This window comes from Vipera berus (genome assembly GCF_964194415.1).
Source record: "Vipera berus genome assembly, chromosome: W".
NCBI classification, from domain to species: Eukaryota; Metazoa; Chordata; class Lepidosauria; order Squamata; family Viperidae; genus Vipera; species Vipera berus.
This window is the reverse complement of record NC_138210.1, coordinates 51,641,747-51,669,329: the sequence shown is the minus strand read 5'-3', so window position 1 is coordinate 51,669,329 and position 27,583 is coordinate 51,641,747. Positions and strand designations below refer to the sequence as shown.

Here is a 27,583-nt window from a genome sequence, read left to right as displayed (position 1 = left end):
GAACGGAAATTTGCGCACGCGCCGTGGAACAAAATGGCGTTTGGAGAAGATGCGTCGTAAAACATGGCGAATTCGGAACGGAAGTGCTACGGAGGGCGTGGGAGGGATGTCACGTAAAATCGATCTTAATACGGTCACGCCTTCTATTTGACATTGAACCAGTTTTACACAAGATACTTTTTTTTGTATACAAGATAGATAGATAGATAGATAGATAGATAGATAGATAGATAGATAGATAGATAGGATAGCGCATGCGCAATGCACCGCCAAAGCAAGTCGCGCGCTCATGCCTTTTTCTAACGCTCAGAGGGGGCGGGGCTGGATTCATCGCCTTAAACTGCGATCGATTGTGCTGGGCTCTATTTTTGCAGTCTCGCTAGAGGGGAAGTGGGCGCGAGCTCCGATGCGTGGATGGGCAGCGGAGTGGCCGAATCATTTGCTTGGGGCTTAGCGCCGCCCCTTGGGACTGGGGATGTAGTGCCTCTGAGCATATACAGAGTGCCATTTCTGAAAAAGACGATGTGTGCCTTTAGGTTGGTGAAGCTCGCCGCTCTCCTCTTGGCGTGCGTCTAAATCCGAGGCATCTTGATGCTTGCAAAGCAGTTAAAATACTTTGGTGCCGTGAGTATCTCGCTTACAATCCCGCACTTGAACGCAGGATTGCAGCTCGTAAGACTGCGCTGAACTCCTTGTACCGAAAATCCTTAACTTCGTTTGACTCGTTCTCACGGTTAACATTTGGAGATTTGGGGTAGGTCTTCAGAAAATCGTGGCTCCAGAGTCTTCTTCCCACCCCCACCCCCACCCCCGAAAGATATGAATATGGTCTAGTTCAGGGGTAGGCAACCTCGGCTCTTTTATGACTCATGGACTTCAATTCCCAGAATTCCTGAGTCAGCTATGCTATGCTGACTCAGGAATTCTGGGAGTTGAAGTCCATGAGTCATAAAAGAGCCGAGGTTGCCTACCCCTGGTCTAGTTTATGACATTGATGTGAAAACCTGTTTAGTTTTGGCTACTGATTATTTCTTCACTTCCATTCAATTGCAACTCTCAGAAAATACAGGTAGTCCTCGACTTACGATCACAACTGAGCCCAAAATTTATGTTGCTAAGCGAGACATTTCTTAAGTGAATTTTGCCTGACTGATAGGATAGTACTAGTACATGAGGAGAACATAATTAATGCATATTTGTCCAGAATATCACTATCCCAAATCAAATAAGCTTTTTTTCATTCATGTTTCCTGTACGCTTTTCAAAATATTTTAAAATAGAATGTTAACAGTTCAGGTGGTCCTTGACTTATGACCACAGCTGAGCCCCAAAATTTTGTTTTGCCGCAATTTTATGACCTTTCTCGCCACAGTTGTTAAGTGAAGCACTGCAGTTGTTAAGTTACTGACATGGTTGTTAAATGAATCCAGCTTCCCTTTTGACTTTGCTTGTCAGAAGGTTGCAGAAGGGGATCATCTGATTCCGGGATACTGCAACGGTCATAAATATGAGTCAATTGCCAAGCATCTGAATTTTAATCACGTGACCACGGGGATGCTGCAATGGCCGTGTGAAAAACAATCATAAGTCACTTTTTTCAGTGCTGCTGTAATTTTGAACGGTCACTAAATGAGCTGTTGTAAGTCGAGGACTACCTGTATTTGTACAGTTTTCAACGGACAACATTTTGTGTATGTTTTCTAGCTATGGTTTATTAGATTTTTATCCTGTCTTTATTATTTTATAAGTACCGTAACTCAAGGTGGTGAACATACCTCCTTCCTCCTCTTATTTTCCCTACAATAACAAGCCTGTGAGGTAGATTGGGCTCTGTGTGTGACTGGCCCAAAGTCACTCAGCTGACTTTCTTGACTAAAGCAGGACTAGAACTCATGGTCTCCTGGTTTCTAGCCTTTAATCACTACACCAAACTGGCTGTATTGTTACAACAACTCTAGTGAATTGTTATATTAGTATTGCCCATGATTACACATAATAGACCTGAAGTAAAGAAAACTTGGTTTGAGACACAGAGAACTCATGTTTCATCCATCAAATTCATATATATCTATACTGCCTTCTTCAAAATAATGTTGTAATTAATTTTGGAATAATCAGACTATGTATACTAATTGAAAGGCAATCCACCTAAACATAAAGTTATACTACTGTATATACACCTGTTTAGATTTCTGTAGGATTGTGATGTTTGTCTCCTGCAACTCTTTAGCAACTGAATATCCAAGATTGTAATTTCACCTGTAATACTTTTAAATACTTTTTGTAATAGTATGTATATTCTTCTAAATTATTATAGGCTTCCATCATGACTTCCATCTCTGAAAAAACCATTGGAATCAAAAACGTCTTCGTATACTGCTTTTAATTCCCCTGGTGAAAAGGCCTTTTAAAAAACCTTCTTGCCCATTCTTGGAGGCCTAATAAAAGATATTATTAAAACCTAACCAGAGTAAGTATGTTTTGCATGAGAAGTTGCTTTTTTATATAGTTAATTCCAAAAGCTTATAGCAAAAGTCAGTATTCCAAATTACCTTGGCCCTTCCTTAAATCCATTTCTGACTTTTTAGATCAAAATCATATTTAGCTTTTTGCTGCTTATTTCAAAATTTTTAAGTTCTTAATCTTGTAATTAATTCGTTTGTTCAAGGCTGAAAATAAACCCATCCAATGAAGACTTTTCAAATCCTGTTATTCCAAAGGTCTCTCTAATACCTTCCAAATAGTTAGCAGAGAATTTCTGAAAGTCATTAGAAAGTGAGATTTGCAAACTTAGTGTCTTTTAAAAGGCTTCACCATGGTTGTGAACAAGATGGCTAATTCCTTTGTCTCCCACTACTCAAACCCATGGAAGATTGCTGTCCCATGGTCTCCTATGTCCATTCCTTATCCAGAGAAGTTCCAAGGAACCTGTCTACTCACTGGTTCCTTGGGCTTTGCCATGGTCATTGGTGTTCCTTTCACAGAGCTGTCTTCAGTTCATCATACTTCTCCTAGAAGTCCTTATCTTTTGCTGTTTTGATAGACGATTTGTTAGTGGCATAAATCTATTAGGGGTCAGTAGATGATAAAAATTCTGTTTATTGTGAACCGGAACTTTTGTGTCCAAAATACCATCTAATCAGAAGATGTTTTTTCAATGGTAGGTATGCTGACAATCATAGAAGTTCAAACTACAATCCTGTCAACACCGGTACTCTCCAAATAATTGTGAAAGGATAAGTTGAATTCCACTGGGTTGACAAAAGCTCCCTTAGGGTTTGCCTCTAGCAATTTTAAATAATTTCCAATAATTTCCAATAATCAGTCTTGGAATTTGCATTACATCTTTTCTTTGGGGAATTCAGTATGTTTTTCCTTGGGTGACCCGATCTTTTCTAGCAACCTTGTGAACTAGATTGATTGAATTACAGGGAGAGATCTCAGCTTGATTTGTGTCTCAGCAGGATATTTTGAACCCAGGGGCAGCTCAGTGGTTAAGAGACTGGGCTTGTTGGCAGGAAAGCCGGCAGTCCAGGTTGGAGAGCCACATACCATACGACAGGATGAGTTCCCATCCTCGCCCCAGCTCCTGTCAACCTAGCAGTTTGAAAGCATGCAAATGCGAGTAGATAAAAAAGTACCACTTTTGTGGGAAGGCAACAGTGCTCTGTGATGTCATGTTGGTCACCTGACCACGGAAAGGTCTTCTGACAGTGCTGGCTCAATGGCCTTGAAATGGAGATAAGCAATGCCCCTTACAGTCAGCAACGAGTAGTGGAGTAAAATCCGCAGGGACTCTTTACCTTACTTTTCAATAACCCAACTTTATTTTGTGCCTTTCTTCATTTGGGGATAAACACTAGAACAAGGCTTTTCAACCAGTGGTACGGGTACCACCTGTGGTACATTGGCACCTGGCAGGTGGTACATGACCATCCTAGAAAAGTGGTAGTGAGGGAGGGGAATGAGCTGAACCAGTGGCAGCACCGCACAAGCTGAGCGAGAGACGGCTGGAGCTGCAGGGCTGTCAGGGCTCAGGCTCCAACTGGAGCTCGGCGCTGATCCTGGCGCTTCTGATCCCAGAAGAACCGCCGATCAGCTGGAATGTGGCAGCATCTCCAGGGTCTTGTGATTTACATTCAGATGCTTGGCAACTGATTCATATTTATGACGGTCACAGTGTCCCAGGGTCATGGGAAGTGACCAAAACCTGCTGCAATCACCCTGCAGAGGGGGAGGGAATAAAAACCAAACACCCCCCCACCCCACCCCCGCTGCCAATCCTCAACAGAAATGCTCACAACAATGAAAACCTCGGACAGGAGGAAGAGCGCCGCCGGGCGGACGGGCAGGCAGGCAGGTGTCTTGCTCGGCTGTGGCTTGGCGGGCACTTTTTTCAGTGCCATTGTAACTTCGAACAGTTACTAAGCGAACTGTTATAAGTCGAGAACTACCTGTACATCACTTTTTTCCTTTTTTTTGGGTCGTCAAGTTTTTGACCCCTTGCTGGGCGACTGGTGGTACTCGGATGTTGCCATATCCTAAAAGTGGTACAATGGATGAAAAGGTTGAAAAGCCCTGCACTAGAATAGCTACAGCGTTTTATTTGCTAATGTTTAGCCAGTTATCTTAGAATCTTGACAGCTCCGAGTTCACCAGATCTGTGCTTATCCTGTGGCCTCATCTTCTCTTTATTACAGCCATGGAGGAGGCCGGCACTGTGGAGGAAGGGGAAGTGACCTCAGGGATGCAATCCTTGGCAGTGGAAGATGGGCCTGCTCCAGATTTAGCTTCTGCCGCTGAGGAACAAGATGCTGCTGCCGCCAGAGAAACAGAGGGGGAATTATCAGGGAAGGGCGATGAATCTGCTGAAGAGGACTGGTGTGTCCCCTGCAGCGACGAGGAGCTGGATTCTCCAGATACCTGGATGCCTGAACCCAAGGAGATCCGCCGTTTATATGAGCTCATTGCTGAACACGGGACTCTGGAGATTCAGGCCGAAATCCTCCCTCGGCGCAACCCAACCCCAGAGCCTGACAGCGAAGATGAGGATAAATCTGAAGGACAATCTGAACACCAGGAAGAAGAGGAAGAGGAGAAGTGAGAAATGGGTTTTTTGTATTTGGCTTAATTTGGGATGGTGTGTGGGGGGGTGAGGAATCTTAAGATTTGAGGTTATGTTAAGGGGAGGAATGAGAGGCTGAGATATTGCCAGGTTGATTCTTTTTTTCCCCCTCTGTTTGCTCCAGACCTCATGTGCCTACTGAGTTTGACTTTGACGATGAGCCTGCCTCTCCCAAAAGCTCCTTGATTGATCGACGGAGAACTCCTGGTACGTAAGGAAGGCAATTGAGTTTCCATAAGAAGTCCGAAGAGCATTGCCAGGCCAATGAATTAAGGAATGCAGCATTCTGCCTCCAAGCTGGCCCACCACTTGCTCATGGGAAGCCAACGAGCTGGGTGGGGGTGCAGTAAGGACCTTCCCTCTTGTGTTACCTATTGCAAAATAGCAATAGTACTTAGACTTATATACCGCTTTATAGCCCTCTCTAAGCGATTTACAGAGTCAGCCTATGGCCCCCAACAATCTGGGTCCTCATATTATCGACCTCGGGAGGATGGAAGACTGCGTCAACCTTGAGCCAGTCAGGGTCGAACTGCTGGCAGTCTTTTTATTTTTATTTTATTTTAATCCCATTTATATCCCACCCTTCTCCGAAGACTCAGGGCCGCTTACAATCTAAGCACAAATCAATGTGCTTAGCAATAGCCTTCATTCTATGTATATGCCTGCTTATTAGGGCTTTCGGGCCCCCCCCAAGCGGCATTATTACAAAGTCAGCTTATTGCCCCCAACAATCTGGGTCCTCATTTTACCTACCTCGGAAGGATGGAAGGCTGAGTCAACCTTGAGCCTGGTGGGACGCGAGAGTTAGCCTGCAGTGCTGCGTTCTAACCACTGCACCATCATATTCAGATCATCATATCATATTCAAATATAAACAAACCGTTTGTTTAGCAAATGGGAGAGGAGCAGTTGTTGAGGACCAATTTCACTTGCCCTATGCAGGTAGTCCTTCTTTTAGCAACCATTTGAAGTTACAACAGCACTGAAAAAAGTGACTCATGATTGGTCATGTTCGGCCATGATTACTAGCAGTTGTGGACAGTATAATCGTCCTCCGTGACTTCATGTCTGGCCCTTTTATAATGCAAAGTTGATAGTCATCCCTCCTCCGATGCTAAGTTGATTGAAGAACTACCATCCTCTTGGCTGTCCTGAATCTCCCACCATTTATTCGATGACTCCAACTTCTAGCTTATGCAGGAGAGAAAAGGAAAAAGCTCTTCCTACCTTGCATAATTTTACCCATTGAATCATTTTTATGGAAGTTGAAAACTCCAGAGAAGGCCAGTTTGGTGAGTGGTTAAGGCACTAGGATAGAAACGGGAAGATCAGGAGTTTTAGTCCCACCCTAGGTACGTAGCCAGCTGGATAACCTCGGGCCAGTCCCACTCTCTCAGCCCTAGGAAGGAAGCAATGGCAAACCACTTCTATAAAAAACCTTGCCAAGAAAATGTCTATGGAGATTGTCAGTCATCCAGGTCATGGTTGTCCCAAAGGTGTTTTTTCAAGAGGCAACTGGACTTTCTTGTTTTTCTTTGAAGACGTTTCGCTTCTCATCCAAGAGGCTTCTTCAGCTCTGACTGAAGAATTCAGCCCCACCATCCAGTCAGAGCTAAAGAAGCCTCTTGGATGAGAGGCAAGACATCTCTAAAGAAAAAGAAGAAAGTCCCAAGCACCAGGGATCAATACTGACTCAGTACATTTTGTGTGTGTGTGTGTGTGTGTGTGTGTGTGTGTGTGTGTGTATAATGGTTATATTTTCAGAGTGATGTTCCCCCATCCACCTTTCCCACTAGGGTTTATTAAAAAAAATAGTAGATTTTTAGAAAGAAGATCCTAGAGAGAAAAATGGTTTAAATCAGAGTTCACTGAACAAATGGTTGTAAGTCGAGGACTGTCTGTATAAAAATGTATTGAGATAATTTACTGATAGGTAGCAAAGATGTCAATTTCTTAACCCAACAAATAAATGCTGTGGCTAGGCAGTTTTCTCCCACCTGCTTCCTCGTGATTTTTAATTGTTTTGCGATTCTCTGCAAGAACAGCAAGAAGTGCATTATATTTTTACCTCGCTGGCCTATTAAGCCCGCAGGATGTAGGAACTTCATCTTCCATTCATGGTTTGTGATTAATTTCCAGGAACATTAGCTAAGAGTCAGAAAAGAGAAGCTCGCCTGGACAAAGTGCTGTCGGACATGAAGCGCCATAAAGTGCTGGAGGAGCAAATTATGAAGACTGGCTGTGACCTCTTTGACCTTGATTCAGATGATGTACCCACTCCAAAACGGCCCTCTGGTCTCTTCCTTCGTCAGCGCAAATACTAACGTTAATGTGGAAGAGGAGCCAAGAGAGGAGGATGGACTGGGACTGTGGATTCAGATGCAAGGGGAAAGAACTCGCTGCATAAACCCAATGCATCTGTTAGTGCCCTGGAATTTGACTCCGATCCCTATATTGAGTTGCTGGAGGTACCTGCTTTCAAGTTTTGGGGTGTAATAAAACTCTGTGAGTTTGCTTTTAATTTAATTTCTGTGAACTATTCGTACACTAATGGAAAGAGTTGCCAGTCAGGAGGAGAGGACTTGTTGAGGACTTAACAGTTTCACTTGCCATATAAGGCAGTCCTCACCGCCATTCATTTAGCAACCATTCAAAGTTACCACAGCAGTGGAAAAAAACCTGACGGCTGGTCCTTGCAGTTACGACCGTCCCCAGGTTCATAGGGTCGGAATTCAGCCGCTTGGCAACCAGCGTGTTTTTATGATATTGGCAGTGTCCCAGGGTCACGTGATCCCTATTGGCGGCCTTCACAAGCCATCTTCCAACAAGCAGAGACAATGAGGGAAGCTGGATTCAACTTAACAACCTCAGCAATTCACTTAACAACTGGCAAAAATGTTCAATCGGGTGTAATTCGCTTAACAACCGCCTTGCTTAGACACAGAAATTCTGTCCCAGTTTAGGCTACTTGTACCCCATTTTGTCTGCTCGCCCTCAATCTTTGTTATTTCGGAGTTGATGAAGCCCTGGGGGTGCCTTGTCACAAATGTCCTGGGATGTGAAAGGGCAGTGCAGCCGCTGGGATAATCCCTTGCCATTTCCGAACTTACAGGAGGCCAAAAGAACAGTTCCTCCCTTCGTGTGAATGAAAGTACCCTACCTAGAGTTGCCAATCAGAAATCTTAAACGGTGACCAAACTTTGATCAACTGTTAATTTACAATCGATTTGTAAACATCAGCACGTCTACATTTATTTACATGCATAGATGGAAAATGTGACTGTGGTCTCCTCCACAACATAATGGGAGAGGACACAGTGAGTCTTTTGTTCTCCTCTTGGGAACTTGTGTAGGAAAAAGAGAAAACTGCATTTAGAATTCCTGCTGGACATAATTAGACTTGGACAAATAGACACACATCTGGCAAATAAACTTAGCAGATTCCACTTCAAAAGTGTGAGATGCTCTTTTTTGTGCGCGGTTTGCTTCTTTTAGCATATTATCCATGTATCTTTTAGAAGTATTAGTTGAGGGATAATAAGATCCCACTGCCAAAAACCCTTAAGAACAAGTATAAGAGGTGAACAACAGTGACTGACACTGTGTGAGGATTTAAAACAAAATGTGGACAGGAATCTGATGGGGGGGGAAACGACAAAGACTTAAAAAATTGGAAGTCTTATATGGAGTGTTTGGTGTAAGAAGAAAAGACTGGACTGATGTCTTATGAGTTTGGGAACCAGAAAGAAGGCAAAGAATGAGATAGGAATAGGAGGGCAAATTTCTGTTTTTTTCTTTCTTTTGATTCATTTTTCTCTTCCTTTTTAAACTTTTTGTACTTTTATTGTACAGGTAGTCCTTGACTTACAACAATTCATTTAGTAACTGTTCAAAGTTACAATGGCACTGAAAAAAGTAGAATGGAATGGAATAGAATTAGAATAGAATAGAATAGAATAGAATAGAATAGAATAGAATAGAATTAGAATAGAATTAATAGAATAGAACAGGGGTGTCAAGCTCAATTTCATTGAGGGCCACATCAGCACTGCAGTTGCCCTTGGCGGGCCGGGTGGGTGTGGCCTGCTGGGTGGGTGCGCCCAGCTCTACATTCACATCAAAGGTGCCAATGGGGGCCTGGGCAGGAGTGGGACAGATCTGAGGGTCTCTGGCAGAAGGAGATGGGACCGTGGCAAGTGCCAAGGCATGGTCCACTGGAGGAGCCTCACTGTTCCTCTCAGGCCTTGGGGGGGGGGGTTGGACGGTGGCGTGGAGGTCAAATGCCCAGCCCAGCCGTTAAGCACCCACGGCACTAAGCCCAGCTCCACTTCCCCAAGGTCAGGGGTCAGCAACCTGATACAGTGAAAGAGCCACTCGGAACCAGTTCCCTCACAAAAGGAAAAACGGAGCCGCAAAAAATGTGTGCACATGTGCGTACATGCGCGCATGCGTAGAACAGGGTTTGACTGAAGAGTGGAGCCAAGGCGAGATATGCACCTACCCTGCATATTTGAATTGATTGGTTGAACTTTTTTAGTCCCACTTTTTTTGGGGGGACTGCACATGGCAGAGGACTGGGAGCCGCAGGAGATGGCTGAAAGAGCTGCATGTGGCTCCGGAGCCGCGGGTTGCAGACCTGTGCCCAAGGTGGTGCCCAGCTGCACTTACCTCCTCCTCAAGGCTGCTGCTGCTGTGCTTGCTCTCCTTAGCCAGGTTGCTCATGATGGGTACGAGGGCAAAGTCCACTCCCTCTCCATGTGAGGAGACCTGGCTTTGTACCCAAAGCTTCCTTAGCAATAGGATTGGAGACCCCCCAGGATAGGCCAGGAGGAGGGGGCAAGGGGATGGTGAAAGGGCAGCAGGGAAGGACTAAGGCAGGAATTCCCTCAGACCCTCCCTCTCCTTCCTTCCTTCCTTCCTTCCTTCCTTCGAGTGGTGGGAAAATATTTGAGATGAGGGAGGGAGAAAAACAGGCAAGAAACGCAGATGAGGACGTGTCATCCTTCGTGAGGAATGAAGAAATGCACCATTGCCTGGAAGTGGCCAGCACATGGCCCTCGCCTACTTCACATATCCGGCTTCATGGGCTCTGGGGGAAGGGACGCCATGAACAGCATGAGAGTCGATGTTACCTGCACAATGCTGCCCAGCCCCCAGCCTGCACCGGTTTTGGCAGGCAGTGGGGCACTTTCCTGACAGTGCCGAGAGGCTGAGCCGGATGGCACGAATCTGAAGAGAAGCGCAACGCTGCCCAGGCCCTAGCCTGCCCAAAGTAGGCAGGGTCATATGCTGGCCACTTCCAGGCGATGGTGCATTTCTTCATTCCTCACAAAGGGTGATACCTTCCCAGCGTGCGCCCAGGGGTCAGTGCTGACGCAGCATGGGCCGGTCCCTCACTGTTTCCAGATGGCCTTGTGAAGCTAAGACTGAATGTATTTCAGCATAGATGACCACCACGAAATTGTACATTGGCTCCCAACTGGCCTGGGCTAGGGCCAAAGCAACAGGGGCCATTCCCTCATTGTTTCCAGGATGGCTTCGCAGGCCACATGAAACCACTTTGCGGGCCAGATCCAGCCCCCGGGCCTTGTGTTTGACATGTCTGGAATAGAAGCTGGAAGGTACCTTGGAGGTCTTCTAGTCCAGCCCCCTGCTCGTGAATTATGACCGTTTTTCACACTTACAACTGTCGCAGTATCCCCATGGTCACTAGATCAAAGTTTGGATGCTTGGCAACTGACTCATATTTATGACTGTTGCAGCGTCCCCATGGTCACATGAACAAAATTCAAATGCTCGGCAACTGACTCATATTTATGATGGTTGCAGCATCCCGGGGTCATGGGATCAGCTTTTGCGACCTGACAAGCAAAGTCAATGGGGAAGCCAGATTCACTTAACAACCGCGTTACTAACTTAACAGCTGCAGTGATTCACTTAATAACTGTGGCAAGAAAGGTCGTAAAATGGGGCAAAATTTACTTAAATGTCTCATTAATAACATAAATTTTGGACTCAATTGTGGTCGTAAGTCAAGGACTACCTGTACTGTGGCATTCTAATTAAAAATATTTTTAAAAGTGTACAGGAAACATGAATGAAAAGGAGCTTGCTTGATTTGGGATAGTGGTATTCCTGGCAATTGTGCGTTATATGTTCTCCTCATATACTAGTACTATCCTATCAGTGACCAGTGACTTTTTTAGAGATCTCCACCTTAATTCCTGCAGCTTTTAATCTTCATCCCATGTAATTTTCCCTCAACTGTGTTTGGTTGCACTTCCCGACATCAGAGTTTAATGCACTTTTTAAATAAACCTGGCTGATGTTCAAGAGTAAAATTGTGGCTAGTGCCTTTAATCTCATAAAGCACATCTTATGAGTAAGTTCTGAATGGTTTCTCCTGCAAGAAAAAAAATGTCTGGACAAAAAAAACACCCATGAGTCTCTAAGGATTTTATTGGAATACAGCTGGCTAGAATTTTCGAAATGAAATCCCTTGACACAAATGTCGAGCTACAGATATTGTGGAAGAATTACAATTTGTCACAGACAGGTAGAAACAGAGTATTATACTTTGGTTAATTCTTACCCTCCTTCCCAAAATAATCCTGGAGAAATCTATACTATTAATACAGAACGTGGATTTCATATACTTCATTAAATTTGAAGGTAACTAGTACTAGAGTGTAGTCAGCAACATTCCCACCTGCACAGGCTGAACAGAACAGTGCCGTAAGAGGAAATAAACCACAAGGAACTATACAGTGCAAGAAAGGAAAACAGAATGTCCCAGATCACGAAAATCTCTAGTCTTCTGAAAGGGCACAGAATCACCTTGAAGAAAAAAGACATTTTTCATGGCTTCGCAAATCTCTCTGTGGCTTTTGCATTACACATTGGACCTAATTCAGTCTGCAAAACAATGAATCTAGATCAAGACAACAGTGTAGGGGGTGGTTGATTTTTTGTGAGGAGCAGCAAATATTTGTGAGTTTGTGTCCATGCCCCCAATACTTGTTAGGTCAAGCATCTATCGACCAGGGGCAAAGATATAATCTAATGCCTGTCGCTCAGGTCCTGCTACGTTGGGGTGCCAGAGATCAGCAATAAAAATCACCTGAGGTCCGTCGCCTGTAACAAAGATGGTTGCAATTATCATCTCGCAAGTAGTCCCAATGTTATATGTGGCTTTAATTTCAAATCCTTTTCAACAATTGGATCAGATCTGACCAAAATGATGTTTCTCACCCTGATAGCTTGCCAGGTGAAATGAAAGGGGAAAAAAATCATGTCAAAAAGACATAATTTGATGCTGCAAACATATGGTATATAAATGGGGTTGGCTAGTTTGTGGTTTAGTGTGATACCTGCCAACCATATTTTAGAACAGCATGTTGGACAAATCCAGAAAACCCGCGCCATAGCTAATGGTTTAGAAATTGTAGTTAATCTGCTTTGTGTGCCCAGATAATTCCGTAAAACTCTGGCCTAAAATTTTAAATTTTTAGAAAACTTGATTAGGAGCCACCCAGAGCTGGTTATAAGACCCAGGCTATATAAATGTTTTTAAATAAAAAGGTAAAATGAGTTTACTCGATGCTCCTTGTACTACCTACCCACCTTACTCATCATACTTACACTTTGAAGCAGAGTGTTGGCCAATTATGCATGTTTGGTGTTGTCAAGCAATCACCAAAATAATAGAATACCAGAAAATGGGTAGGAGGATTTCGGTGCTACCTATTTTATCTTTGGACTTCACCTTTCACGCGCTGCAGCCCTGCCCATCATTGTTCCCCAATGCAGCCCTGAACAGATTATTCCTGCAAGAAAGACCTTTCCCTGGGAATAAATAAAACACCCCAACCCTCTGTTAGGTGGAGTCTTAAAACTGTGCAATATACATTCTCTTTGGAAAACTTCCCGAAATCCTACACACAGGCAATGGTAGGAAAAAAAATTGCCTAGAGGTAGTCAGATGGTTGTGAATTTAATAGGACAGCATTTAATTGGGTCCATCATACCTTGGGACCTTTTAAAGAGGCCGTGTCTTGCTGGAACAAATTTATACAACGGAGAACTTTTCAAGGAAGTCCTAGTCCCCCAACTGCTTTTTTGGGAAGACAGATTTTTGAAGTCAACTGACTTCAGTCTGCTTTCTGTGCTCTCTTACCATTATGGGCTGTGGTGTGCAAGAAGGAATCGTCCACCAGAAGGCAGTATCCTTCAGACCAGCACTGTGGTTCACCACCCACCACCAACTCGCAACCAGGTGGCACTTTTAGGCCTAGAAGAAGAAGGAAGGAAGCTGTGAGAGGGAGGCTTAGTGAAGGATGCTCTGTATCCCACCTCCCCACCCCACTCCCTCATGCAAGAGAGAGGAGAGAAACATGCTGATTTAAAGCACTAATGATGGAAACAACTTCCTAGGCTGTGAGAAAGAGGGAGCCGTCATATGCAAAACCAAGAATGGGTATCTCCTTTCGCTACAGAATTTTTATCTCCTCATCCAGAATTGTGGCCACAACCTGGGGACCCCCTTCTCGGTTTAGCAGAAAGTTAAAAAGCTGCCTGTCTTGCAAACAACAATCAGAGCAGGAATATAGAAGTTACAGAAGATAATTGTCTACAGAGATTCTCAATCCTCCAAGTCATGGTTGTCCCAAAGGTGCTTTTTTCCAAAAGGCAACTGGACTTTCTTGGGGCATTTTTTTTCTTTTGAAAACCTTTACTTCTCATCCAAGAAACTTCTTCAGTAACCGAAGAAGCTTCTTGGATGAGAAGCGAAAAGTTTTCAAAGAAAAGAAGCAAGGAAGTCCATTTGTCTTTTGGAAAAAAGCACCTTTGGGACCACAGAAGATAATTGGAGACCTGGAAAAGAAGATCTGCACAACATTAAAAAAAACAAAACACCTTTTCTGAAAAACTCTGTTCATATCCTCCTGCCTTCACCTGAGGTCAAATGCCTGAGATTTTAAGTTTGAGATAATGAAAAATTTTAAACTTTTAGAAAACTTTTGATTAGGAGCCACCCAGAGTTGGTGATAAGACCGGGGATGGGGGCTAAAAATGTCTTAAATAAAAAGATAAAAGTAGTTTAATTGATGCTGCTTGTACTACCTACCCCACCTACCTATCATATTTGCACTGTGAATCAAAGTGTTGGCCAATGATGCCTGTTTCTCATAGCACCTCCCCTGAAGAGGCATCCTACAAAGAATGCCTCTTCTGAAATGCCACTTGTCACCTGCAGATTTTCTAAAAAAATAAGATTTGCTGATGTTTTCTGGAGCAAATGCATCTGAAGCAGTGCTGCAGTTCACAACAATTATTCCAACCTGCTTGTTTGGCTGCTAGTAATTATAAATAGCTTAGTTAATAAAACAGAATAATAATGATAAACCAAGCTTATAAACAGCTTCCGTTTAGGAATTAGACAGCATGTATTACGCTGAAAGGAGATGCTGGCAATACAGGTTTTCAGATACTGGGGCCCCTTCCCTTCCGAGTAGGCGCTGTGATCTGCCCCATTCATTGCTCCTCCAGCGTTCGCTCACCTAGGTGGCACCGTACCCTGGTGTTCGTTGGCCCATAGGTGCCAGGTAGCACAGTTCCAGGCTGCAAGACATTAAAGCAGGCGTTTCCAAAGCAATTGGCGTTGATAAAGGTGCGTAGCGCGCTCAGTGCCCGATATGTCCATGGGCAGCTGCGGCAATTCTGTGCTATGCACTCTCCCTGTCGGTAGAGGTAATAACTGTGCCAGCCAGGGTTGGCGTTGACCATCCATCCCCGTGGCATTGGCGTTCCGGGTTCAAAGTCCCTGGCAATGCCCTCAAATTCCCGTAGGATGGCTGGGAAACTGAGTTCAAGAATCTCCACATCGTGACGCTGGGACTCGCGGGGAAAATAGGGGGCCGAAGGCAAGTCAGGGAGGTAGAAGGCGCTGGGCTTCTGGATTGCCATCCGTTCGCCTAGCTGATAATGGGCTTGGTCCCGGATACCTTTGTGCAGCCGGTTCATACCTGACCACGAATAGCGCTTGGCGTAATCTCGCAGGCTGCGATACAGGCGCTGATTGATGGCATCACCCCTGAGGGGACGGCGAGGGCATCCTTCGTCGGTCGGCACACCTTGTGGATGAGACACAGGGGCTACTTGCCCTGTCCCCACACGATAGCAGTACCAGATGAAGAAGAGGGCCAGAGAACCTAGCACAGCTATGGCTGGCTCTGGTCGAGAGTGCCAAGTAGAGGGGTCAGGGAGGAGCGGGGAGAGAAGACCACGGAGACCCCAATCAGCCATAATGCTGGGCATCTTCGGGCAAAGTTAGAGCATCTTACGCAAATCTGCTGGCCTGTCCAGCCATTCTGAATTGCCCAGGCCAATTCATCAGGTGCCCTTTCAACTCTCGTTCTCTATTTCTTCCTGCTCATTTCATATTTTGCTTGGCTGCTGCATGGATCTGTTCTTTAGACAGATGCCTGGTTTCTGAGCCTTGCTGTCAGTCGTTTTCGCCACTTCTCTCCCCCTCCACCATCCCATTCTTCTCTCCGTCTATCGCCGTATCCTCTTCTTCTAAACTGGTCCTCATTCTGCCTTATCAATTCTGCCTATCTCCTCTCATCTGCCTCCATTGCTGTAATTTCCCCTCTGTTCTAACTCCGGTCCTCACTAGTCACCTTCTCTGCTGGTGCCCTCCATTTATTGCAAGACAAATTATACCTTACCCAGACAGATGGGTTTCCCCTCCCCGCCTTCTCCCTACCCTTTTTAAAAAAAATTCTACCTGTTCATTTGTCCATTTCCCAGTCATTCCATCTTCTAATATTCTTGCCTTTTCTGTCTCTCCACCAAATGCCTTTATCACTCTTTTCCCTCTGTGATTCTCTTTCTATCTCCTCCTGGCTGAACTCCTCCGTTGCCAATTGTCTACAGTAATTTCTTTTCATGCACATAGACTACCAGAGGCATCCGGAAAAGATTAGAGCTTTCCCCCTCCCTCCCACCACCCCCCTCCTCCTCCCCCCCCTCTAATCTGCCATCCCTCCCTTTGACGTCTTCCTCTCCTTCCTCGTATCAGCACAAGCCGAGTCTTCCGCTGCATAAACAGCCATCCCAACCACAGCCCGGAACCCACTGTATCAACAGTCTTCGAATGGGCATACAGTCACCCTGAGTGATTGATCTCATCACTAAGCAATCATTTCTAGGGTTTGGGGGTGGGCGTAGGATTGAGTGATGAATTGTTTAGGGCTGCAAAAGGTAAGCTGCCAGCTAGGTCTGCTTTAGAGTAGGGCTCCTCCTCCGTCTAACTGCAGCATCGGCTCAGCCACGTTGGAGGCAACCCCCTGCCTGCAGCACAGCCATCTTTCCCCTCCCCTTCCCCCCTCCATGCATTTCAGGCAGCAGCTGATTGCTACATCAGTTGCATTTCTGAAATAAGTCTTTAAGCTGCACACCAGTGGTTACTGTTAATCGGACCTTTCCTGTGAACCATCCTTAGCATCTTCCTTAGCAGCTGCTGGTACCTATATCCTAGCAGCTGCCTGGCAACCACACTGCCTCCTTAGCAACCATCCTCCCATAGCAACTTTCATAGTAACCATTGTGAGAGGAGATTAAGTTGAAGCCACCAAAGGGGGGGTGTTCTTTTTTCTGCCCCCCCCCTCCGCCCCTGAAGAGCGATCACATCCTCACCCCTACAATCTCTACATCTATCCCTCCCTAATTGTTTCAAGAATACATTTTTCCATCTTGATTGTGTGCCTGGCTTCTGAAGCCTCAGACAAAAAGGCCCAGGATGGGAGGGGTGACGGTGGTCATGTCGGTGATGGTAGACTTTTTATAGGAGAGTTATAAATTGGGAGGCAAAACCTTGGAGTTGTAAGGGATGAAGGAGCCCTGATGGGAAGTGGGAAGTTGAAGGATGGAAAAAGTCACAAACAATGTTGGTGCAGAGAAAGGAAGAAAGAACAGCAATTTTAAGATGGATTTTGTGGAAGGGAAGAGAAAAACAAAAGAATCTGGCACAATATGGGAACATTTTAATAATAAACACAACATTTCTGTGCAATGCTAAATATTGCCTTAAAATTGCTGGGGCCTGCGGTTTGCAAATATCTACAGTAAAATTAGAAGGGTATGAAAGTTCACAAAAAACAAAAAACAAGCCATCAAACCCAAACCCACACTGAGAAATGCATAAACTCAAATGTAGTCAGAGATTTTGCCTAGATGCCTGCCTTGAATTTCCTCAAAATGACAACATAAATATTTGATAATTTTTTGCTGAACCTCTTTTGGAAAAAAATATCTATAGGCAATCTAAGGAGCCTGTCGTGTTTTACTCTTCTCATCTGATTCTTTACGAGGAATGACCAAAATATTATTGGTTATTTTTGTAACAAAATGCATAGCTTATTTTCAGAATTCTTGTGGGAGGTAAGGTTACAAATCATGAAATAAGATTTGCAACCTCCCTAATAAAGTTTGCATCTGTTTTCCACTACAGAGGGTTTATTTTCTGTAAGAGAATAGGCCTTGAACAATTTTCCTTTATTATCTAGAAAAGGGGATTTATTTATATATTAGCTTGGCAAATCAGGAAGCTGTATTTTTTTATAGGAACGGATTGTTACGTACATTATGTTCCTCAGCTGTTTTTTTTTAAAAAAAATCACGTAATTTATTTTCCATATTGCGCTTTCAACCCATATTTATGGGCATCTGCTAGGATGGGGGTGTAGATTTATATTCCCCCTTCTCTCTAATATTCAGAATAATGTGTAGATCCCATCCAAATTGCATCTGCAAAAAGACATTGCGTTTCATTGTCAAGGACAGAAGGGGAGGGGTAGAGAGTTGCTTTGCCAAACCCCTGAAGGTTTTACATTTTTTAAAAAAGAATCGTTCACGATATCCTTCAATTCCTATTCAAGTTTTTCTTGGTTTGGTACCAGAATCTGTTGCAAGAAAGGAACGGAGAAGAGAAACTACATGGCAATGGCAATATATCTATAGGTGACTTTCAAGACAGGTATGTAGGTGGTGGACAAAGAAGGATCCAATGCCTTTTCTTACGCAAAGAAATTCATTTTGGCCTCCCCCGTTTCTCCACTCAGTGAGAGAAAAAGAGGGGTTCTGGGTTAAAGAGGCCTGGCATCATGCCTCCTCTCAAAAATAATTTCACCGACAGGAAGCAGTCCATTGCATTTCTCTCTCTATAAGCGAAAAGGGAAGAGGGGGTCCAGATAACACAGTTAATCAGTTATGCAGCAAGCAGGAGCAGACTGCAGAAAAGGCACATTTCCAAAACACAAATAGAAAAAGCCTAGGTTGCTTTGGAAAGGCAAAAGAGAAAAATCCTACAGAACTAGCCCTTGCAAAGAAGCTACTGCATTTTCATTTGCTAAGCAGACTCCTAGCTCCACGGCTCCCTTGCCTGGCAGGAGAAGGAAATAGCCAGACTAGGTATTCTGCAGGTCTGAAGAAATCCAAAATGCGCTGTTTGGAAAAAGCAGGACCCAACATGCCTCTTCTTCTGCTGCTGCTTTGCTCCCCGTCTCTTCTACAAGGTAAGCGGGAAGCTTTTTAGCACGAGAGCTGGGGACGGGGCAGCTGGCAACCGAAACGGAAGGGGCTTATTTCAATTTAACCATCTTTTGTATTAAAGAAAAGGGGAGGGGGGGGTTGAAAATCCATCTTCATCACCACCAGCCCTCCCCTTCCCCAGTGCAAATGGCAGGTGGGCATTTTGTAAAGATGGTGTTGTAGGCAAGGGAAGCCTGTTTGAAAATACCCCTTTATGTGGAGCAAAAAAATAAATTTAAAAAATGAATTTTTATTTCATTGCTTGGGGATGCACACATTTTTAAACAGCTATGGGGAAATGATGGTTGCAAGAGGATAAAAGAAGGGAATCGGTATATGATGGTCTGTGATATCTCCTAAGGTGGAAAAGGTGGAGGAGGGAAATAGGGGGGTTGTTCTATGGGTGGTAGTAAGAAACAGAATGTAGAAATCTGATGAGGAGCACGATCAATAGCAAGGAGGATGTAATTTAAGGTGCTCTTAGGAAAATGGAGAGGAATCCTATTTAAATGGCTGTAAAATCTGCTAGAGAGAGATCTGGAATCATCTTCACTTTACCTTATCCAATATCTTTAAGGCATTATAAAGGTTGGCAGTGATTTTAAGGGAAGTGATTATTTATAAAGGGAGGGTTGTCAGGTTGTTGCAAGTGAAGCAGAAATTTAAGGCTGACCCTTGATGGGAAGTTACAGATATGACTGAAGATTTGATAGGTTTGAAAGCTGACCTCAATTTTTGAGCACCGGGGTCCAAGAAATGGAGTGGGATGAGATGTGAATAAATCGAACTAGGCAAAGAACAATGTTCCCCCACTGAGGGAAAAAAAATCCCTGGGGTTTTGCATGTAATGCTGCCAAGAAAAACAAATGCAATATTCATGCATTGCTAAACCAAAAAAGCAGAGTCCAGGTCAAAATGAGGGTGCTCCAATAAAGGACCACTCAGAAGGATAGCAAGCATAATGGCAAGGACTAAAGAGCCGGGGGGCGGGGGGCGGGCGGCATTATGAAATCATGCAAAAGGGCAAGCTAATAGGCAACACATTTCCTGAACAGGAGGTTGGCACTCCTGCAGCTCTGCAAATTCGGTGAAAGATAAGAAGTTCAAATTTCCTGGATAGGTTAGGGTAAACAATGCAACAGGGAGTCACCCTGTCAAAGGCCATTCAGAAGGATGGTGGTAGGGAAGAAGGTCTCAAGAGCCAGAGTTTTGTGGGGCACAAGGATGGAAGGTGGTGGTGGTGGTGGTGGTGGTGGTGGTGGAGGAGGAGGAGGAGGAGGAGGAGGAGGAGGAAGCAGCTAGGCCTAGGAAACCCAGAAGTAGGGATAGGGGTGTCATTCTTGAGGCAGGAAGATGCATAGATTTTCCACTTAGCTGTGAGGACACAAGTTTTTCCCCCCCCCTGGATTTCAGCTAAGAGTGTATTCTTTTCCTCCTACACCCCCACCCCTATCACCATCATCCTTGTTGACTTGGGATGAGAGAGGTTGTGATACAGCACCCAGATGGTGCTGAACGTGGGAAATGAAATCCCAGCAAGATGTCACCTCACAGAACTTTCTGTTAGCAGCTTTGCCCTCTCCAGAGGCATCACCACTGGATTTTGACCAGTTGAGCAAACAAAGGCGGCGAAACCCCTTTACCTCAGGACCACCAAGTCAGGCCTTTCCACTCCTCAGAGCACCAGCCATTTGACTGAGGGAATAGCAAATGCACTGTGCACCCAAGCCTGTGAGGCAGCTGGCCTCCTTAATAGAGAGAGCTCAGAGCAATTAAGGGTTTGTCAGAAGCTGCCCAGATCCCACATGCTGGTAGTTGCCTGCAGCGGCTACAGCTGTCAGTTCTGAACTTGTCATATCCAGACAACCCAAGTGATGTGTGGCACTCATCATTTGAGGCCTTTTAGGTCCCCTGATCAGATCTGCAGACTTCTCTGCTCTTCCAAGCAGGAATGGCCTCTTCAAGTCGGCTATTGCTCTTCCATCAGTAGCCTGCCTCCTAGCCATGGGCTTTTGCTAAGCTCCTTGTTCCCTTCTATTTATTCAGCATGAAGCAAAGTTTAATGTATAAATATAAAGCTAAATGACGCAGCTTTCTGCAGCAAAATCAGGGAGAAGGGAGGCAGCATTCACAAGATCACTTTTACACATGTAGGTCTCCAGTGGGTATCTGAGCTACCCGATTTACCCTCAAGACATCATAGCTATAAATTATTTGCCTCTTTTTTCACAAGGGAGCTATCCAGTTTGCTGAGAAGACCACATAATTTAGACAAATCATTCCACCTTAATTCACTTTAATCACCAGTTCTGTTAAATTGCCTGAGTCTTAACAAACTTTCTATTTTGTACTCTTTCACCATCTAATTGCTTATTTAGCTGGCATGGATAAAGAGGAATTTATTTCTCTCCCTCTCTCTAAATAATAATAATAAATAATAATAATGGATTTGTCTTTTTTATGATTGTGGAACAGCTCAAGTCACTTTTTGAGGACAACATACAGATCACTTTGGATTACGAGGATATATCCACTATTTTACATTTTACATTTTTTATTATCCCCAACTATGATTGTCAATAAAAATGAGATTAAACTGCAGTTCAAAGTATTGTATTCTGGGAAGTCAACACTTTTAAACTACATTTAAGTTTCTAACTGTTACTGTTTATTTCAATTAATTTGGCCAAAGAAACATGGAAAATAAATTGGGGTGATGATGGTAAAAGTATATGCCACATTTTTTAAGGGGCTACTAACACATGTTAGGGATGCGGTGGCTCAGTGGGTTAGGACGCAGAGCTTGTCGATCAGAAGGTCGGCAGTTTGGCGGGTTGAATCCCGAGTGCCGCGTAATAGAGTGAGCGCCTGTTACTCCCAGCTTCTGCCAACCTAGCAGTTCGAAAACACGTAAAAATGCAAGTAGAAAAACAGGGACCACTACGGTGGGAAGGTAACAGCATTCCGTGCGCCTTTGGCATCTAGTCATGCCGGCCACATGACCACGGAGACGTCCTCGGACAAGTCCTCTTCGGCTTTGAAACGGAGATGAGCACCGGCCCCTAGAGTTGGAAATGACTAGCACGCATGTGCGGGGGAACCTTTACCTTTACCTTAACACATGTTTAGGATTTGGCCTTAGAGAATTTAAGTTTGTAGAATCATGTTTCTGATTCTTACTTCTATGTCAACTATTTGCCTGGAAAAACAGATTATATCTATTTGGAAAAAGAAAAATGTATGTGGCCCAATTCCCCTGTTGTAATAGATGGAGTGGTCTCAATGCAGTTTATAAATGCTATCTTGAAAGAAGCCTGCCCTCTAAAACCTTTCCCAATGTTAGCCATTTTAAGAAGTGTGGACTTCAATTCCCAGAATACCTCAGCCAGCGTTGGGGGTAATCTAAAATAACAGCTGTAAAATAACCGTGGAAGCATTCATAGCGCAAAAGAGAAGGCCTGAATGTAGTTAGAAGAACTAGCATAGTCAGTGATCAATATAAGGCATTGCATAGTTTACCTATGTAATTTCATCTTAAGAAATTATACAAAATAAATGCCCAGAAGACGCTTAGCTGCTGTTGAAAGACCTGGCAAGACCACACACAGCATTATAAAGTAGTCCTTGACTTACGACCACAATTGGAGCTTTTGTTACAAGCAAAGCAGTTGTTAAGTGAGCCATGCCCAGTTTTATGACCTTTGTTGCTGTGGTCATTAAGCAAATCACCAAGTTGTTAAGTGAGCTACATAGCTATTAAATGAAGTTTGGCTTCCCCTGTTAACTTTGCTTCTCAGAAGCCAGTTGGGAAGATCACAAACGATGGATGATCATATGACCAGAGGACGTATAACCTTTGTAAATACATGTTGGTTGCCAAGGGCCCAAATTCATGATCCTGTGACCACAGGGATGCTGTGGTGGTCGTACGTGCGAGTACCAGTCGTCACTTTTTTCAGCTCTGTCACAATTTTGAACAGTCGCTAAATGAATGATAAGTCAAGACTATCTGATAAATGGCTAGGCTCAACCATAGCATGGTGGCAATTCTTTTGTTGAAGGCTCCTCTTTTTTCTATTAATGTGCTGTCAGAGGAAGAGGAACCAAGGGGGCTGATGGACAGAGAAGAGCATTCGGTGGACAGGCAGTCCTTGATTTACAACCATTTGTTTAGTGACTGTTCAAAGTTACAACGGAACTGAAAAAAGTGATTTATGACAGTTTTTCCACATTTACAACGATTGCAGCATCCCCATGGTCACGTGATCAAAATTTGGATGCTTGGCAACTGCATGTATTTATGACGGTTGCAGTGCCCCAGGGTCACGTGGTCAACCTTGTGCAACCTTTGGACAAGCAAATGCAATGGGGAAACCAGATTTACTTAGCAACTGAGTTATTAATTTAACAACTGGAGTGATTCACTTAATAACTGTGTCAAGAAAGGTCATAAATGGGGCAAAATTTGTTTAACAACGGTCTTGCTTAGCAACGGAACTTTTGGGCTCAATTGTGGTTTAAGTTGAGGACCAACTGCAGTTGTGCAGGATTGGACCAATGTGTAAGGAAGGCAGACCAAGATTAGAGGCCTGGATGGACATTAGGTTGTAAAGCATAAATAAACAACTAAGATGTAGGCCTATCTGTTGCTATAGAAACTCCTTTAGTGATTTCTTCCTCTGTGTGTGTGTGTGTGTGTGTGTGTGTGTGTGTGTGTATGTGCAATCAACCTATCTCACAAAGCTGGTTGTTGTGCTGCCATATCTGGGCCACAAAAAACTACAACATGGGTGTCCAATCTTTTGGCTTGCCTGGATCTCATTGAATGAAGAATTGCCTTGAGCTGCATATATAATATACATAGCATAGTTAACGTATATAAATCACATAAAAATATGTAAAGTTTATGATATTTGGGAGCTGCATTAATAGATGTTCAGGGCTAAATGCGGTCCACAGACTGTGGGTGGGATCCGCCTGACCTAGAAGGTCATACATTCTTAGCTTTTTGTAGGTCTTTGCTGCCGTCTGTGGCTGTCTGGGATTTTGCAGCCCAGAAAAGCTGGTCCCAGGAAAAATGGTGGGAAACAGTGCTATGCATGTTGGTCCGGGAGGGAAAGTACAGCCTTGCTAAATTTAGCAAATGTACAATTTGCAGTGCATTTTCTTCTCTGTGGACTTATGAGGCCAATGTGAGAAGAACATGGAGGACAGGCCACTATTAACCCTTTGTCTCCTGCAGGCCTGCCTCTCTGGGAAAATGAGGATGCCACCCCGTCCCCGCTGTTGGAGGCCCTCTCATCAGAGCCCATGGAGGGACCCAAGGAGGAAGAAATGGGGGTCTCAGCAGAGGTGCCGGGGTCCTCTCCCCCCAGTCCCGAAGGCCTCTCTGAATTGCTGCAGGGGACACTGCTGAGAAAGGAGTTTTCTGGGGGTGAGGTGGTGGAAGAACCAATTCCTGGTGAGAAAAAGCAAAGAATTTGGGGAAGGGAAAAGGCTGTGTCTGGGATGGGACTATTTGTAGAGGAGAGGGTGGCTTGGGTTGAAGAGAAATGGAGGGGCAGGGGTGATTCTTGGAGGGAGATTGTGGGCCTATTACAGGGGTAGGCAACCTTGGCTCTTTTATGACTCGTGGACTTCAACTCCCAGAATTCCTGAGCCAGCATGGCTCAGCATGGCAACCTCTCCATTTCTCCTCAGCATGGCTGGCTCAGGAATTCTGGGAGTTGAAGTCCACAAGTCATAAAAGAGCCAAGGTTCCCTACCCCTGGCCTATTATAAGGGGAGACGTCATTGTGAATCAGACAGTTTGGCACTGCACTTTTAAAAAGGGGTTAATGGATAGTTTGATAATTGCACATTGGTTTTTCTGCTAGAAAAACAGTTTTGTGGCAGACAGGACATTTTTTTGTGGGGGAGGGAGGGTATGAGAGGGTTGCAGTGTTTTGACCTCCTCTGTTCTGACTTCCCTGCACCCCTTCTTTTTAACTGTGTCCTCTTTGGTCCTAGGAGGACAGTCTTCTACTTTGCCCCCATTCCATCCGCCCATCCAGCATCTAGATGGTGGGATGGTCCTTGAGACCTCCGAGGCCACAGCCACCGGCCCCTCCCCATTGACCACCGCTGCCCCTCCCACTGGCTTCCTACTCACCACCCCTCCAGCTTCAACCGCAGCTGCTCCACCCCGGTTGCCGCCTCCACCGGACGAGATGGGTTCTGCCAACCGCCCCATCTCGGCCACCACCACAGCCTTCATTCCCGAAGGTGAGGAAGAGACGACCACCACCTTGATTACTACAACGACCATCACGACAGTACACACCCCTGGTAAGCGATATGAGTGAGATGCAAAGATTTCAGAAGTGGACAGAAAGACAACTTCCTCCTGATGCTCTCCCGTCTCTTGCCCCAACACCTGCCCACCCAGCAGTTTGAAAGCATGCAAATGTGAGTAGATAAAAAGGTTACCACTTCAGTGGGAAGGTAACCGCGTTCCATGCGCCACGGTATTATAGTCATATTGGCCACATGTGTTCTGTTCCAGCCTACGACCGACCCTGTTTGAATGTCAGGGATAACCCCTTTTTATAGTCAACAGGCTGGAAAAACCCAACCAAATTTATTTACAAAGAAATCAAAAGTTCAAACAAGAGTTAAACCAAAAGTTCAAACAAGAGTTCAACCAAAAGTTCAAACGAGTTAAACAGGAATAACAGACCAAGACTCTAGCAGAAGATCTTCAAACGGTTGCCTTCAGCAACCAGCACCTCCCACACCTTTCCCTTTTATCAGCAGTCCCAAGGCGTGGCTTCTCATTGCCTTCTCCTCCTCTCACCGAGTTGCCTCATGGCCTTTCTCTGTTCTACTCTGCTGGATTGCCTCCTGCTCCTAGCGTCCCTGAATAGATCCAGCTGTGAATCATCTATGTCCAATACCTCGTGCTCACATGGCTGAGTCTGATGAGGAACATGATGGGAGGGGCCAGGCTGAGAGTCCTGTAGTGCATCAGAGCCTCCCTCTGACACCAAAGGCTCTCCAAACCCCTCTTCCTCCTCCTCTTCAGAATCATCAGACTCAGCTGCCGGTATCACAGGCTGACACTGAATCACAACAACATGACCACCGAAGTGTCTTTAGACCAGGGGTGCCCAACCTGTGGGCTACGGCTCACTACCGGCCTATTGGCCAGTAAGCTACGTGAGTGGCTGGCTGGTGTGTGTGTGTGTATGTGTGCATGTGTGCGCACAGCACCACTCGTGCAAGCATCACTGTGAGGGTTTCAGTAATTTGCGGCCCCACTTGTGTGAACGTCGCCACAAATGTAATGAGTGCTTGTGGCCCCACTTGCACGAGCAATGGATGTTGGTGCGCATGCACATTCTCATGCATGCATTCACCTGCCCCAAACCATCCCTTCTTCCCCCCCCCCCAGCTAGGGCCGCCAACCCTGAAAAGTTGGGGAACTCTGCTTTTTTAGACAACACTGGCCCCCCTGGCTAAGAAATGGAGATGAGCACTGCCCTCTAGAGTCGGAGATGGCTGGGCGGGGTAAACTATTATCTTTACCTTTATCATTCCCCAGCCAAAAAGCCTGGATGACCCACAATGGGTCACCAAATAGTGGTAGGCTGAACATGGTTGAAAAATATGGACCATCCTGGACTAAACTGACTTCACTCTTCTTTGTGTCCTTTCCTGCCTCCCTCCCCAAGTGCTTTGCAACAACAACATCACCGACATCGAAGGCTATGTTGAATCTCCCGATTACGCTGGTACTACCTTTTATGGAGGCCTGGATTGTACTTACACCATTTCAGTGTACGTGGGCTATGGCATAGAAGTACAGGTGAGAGGTGATGAATTGGGTCAACATCGAAGAAGTTAAAAGTATGTCTGAAGTTGGGACTGATCATTCTTTTTCAAAAGTGTTTAGAAATAGACAAATGATCAGTGATAGCTGACCACATTACAGGTAATCCTCGACTTACAACCATTTGTTTGGTGACCGTTCAAAGTTACAACGGCACTGGAAAAAAGTGACTTAGAACTGGTCCTTGCACTTACGACCATTGCAGCATCCTCACGGTCACATGACCAAAATTTGGGTGCTTGGCAATCAGCAGGTATTTACAACTATTGCAGTGTCCTGGGGTCATGTGATCACCATTTTCAAGCTTCCCAGCTGACCTCTGACAAGCAAAGTCAATAGGGAAGCTATATTTGCTTAACAGCCACACGATCCACTTAAGAACTGCCATGCTTTGCTTAACAGCCATAGCAAAAAGGCCATAAAATTGGGTGCAGTTCGCTTAGCCACAGAAATTCTGGACCTAACTGTGGTTGTAAGTCAAGGACTATCTGTAGGCTTTAGTGGCATTTGGCATGTTTTGAAAACAGGAGCACAGCCCCTCCCTGCTGTTTGGAAAAGCTGTCTGTTTCAGGAATCTTTGCCAGGCTGTAAAAAAAAGATGATGATGCTTTAAGAGTTGCGTTCATTTAGTAAATGGATTCTTTAAAAGCAGCATCCTCTTTTTTCCCCCACCAGGCTTGCACTGAAGGCTAGGGGAAAAAACCCCCAGCTGTTTTAAGAAACATCAAAGTGATATTATAGTGATAAGATAACCTTTATTGTCATTTTTTTACTATAGCATACTGACCCAGATTAAAAATGAAATTCTGTTTCCTGCTGTCAAAAGATAGTATATATCTACCCATACACGTACATAGTTGTACAAGAATCAAAGGACTTTGGAAACATTTCTGAAGCATGTCCAACCCTGTCCATAAGATGAATATTTGGCTCAAGTCCTGTTTTGCAGATGGGCTTCCACTCACCTCCTCCATTCCCCATAGCTTCCTGAT

The 27,583-nt window shown here is 44.7% G+C and overlaps 3 protein-coding genes across 4 annotated transcripts in view; 2 read left to right on the top strand and 1 right to left on the bottom strand.

Annotated features, from left to right (window-relative positions):
• Window positions 1-428: 428 nt before the first annotated feature.
• LOC308676760 (PAXIP1-associated glutamate-rich protein 1-like) lies at window positions 429-8,562 on the top strand. Of its 2 annotated transcripts, XM_081342780.1 has the most exons (5): window positions 429-754; window positions 2,318-2,470; window positions 4,701-5,100; window positions 5,250-5,332; window positions 7,268-8,562. In XM_081342780.1, exons 3-5 carry the CDS (start codon window positions 4,703-4,705, stop codon window positions 7,450-7,452), a joined length of 666 nt encoding a protein of 221 aa, XP_081198906.1. In that variant the 5' UTR covers window positions 429-754; window positions 2,318-2,470; window positions 4,701-4,702; the 3' UTR covers window positions 7,453-8,562. The 2 variants fall into 2 exon arrangements, with proteins under 2 accessions (XP_081198906.1, XP_081198907.1); XM_081342781.1 differs by lacking the exons at window positions 429-754; window positions 2,318-2,470 and having other exon boundaries at window positions 4,397-5,100.
• Window positions 8,563-12,104: 3,542 nt separating this feature from the next.
• LOC308676050 (aspartate beta-hydroxylase domain-containing protein 2-like) lies at window positions 12,105-15,445 on the bottom strand (the record flags this gene model as incomplete). The annotated part of the gene is made up of 3 exons (XM_081341758.1): window positions 12,105-12,262; window positions 13,305-13,418; window positions 14,689-15,445. The coding sequence occupies 3 exons, from the start codon at window positions 15,443-15,445 to the stop codon at window positions 12,162-12,164; spliced, it is 972 nt and encodes a 323-aa protein (XP_081197884.1). The 3' UTR covers window positions 12,105-12,161.
• A 3,184-nt stretch (window positions 15,446-18,629) lies between these two features.
• LOC308675973 (seizure protein 6 homolog) overlaps window positions 18,630-27,583 on the top strand; it is a gene marked incomplete at its 5' end in the record, with an annotated part of 34,103 nt that continues 25,149 nt past the window's right edge. Inside the window, 4 exons of the mRNA XM_081341664.1 lie at window positions 18,630-18,705; window positions 23,964-24,182; window positions 24,731-25,048; window positions 26,434-26,567. Of these exons, the coding sequence (XP_081197790.1) occupies window positions 18,630-18,705; window positions 23,964-24,182; window positions 24,731-25,048; window positions 26,434-26,567 (747 nt within the window). The remainder of the gene's footprint in view (window positions 18,706-23,963; window positions 24,183-24,730; window positions 25,049-26,433; window positions 26,568-27,583) is intronic.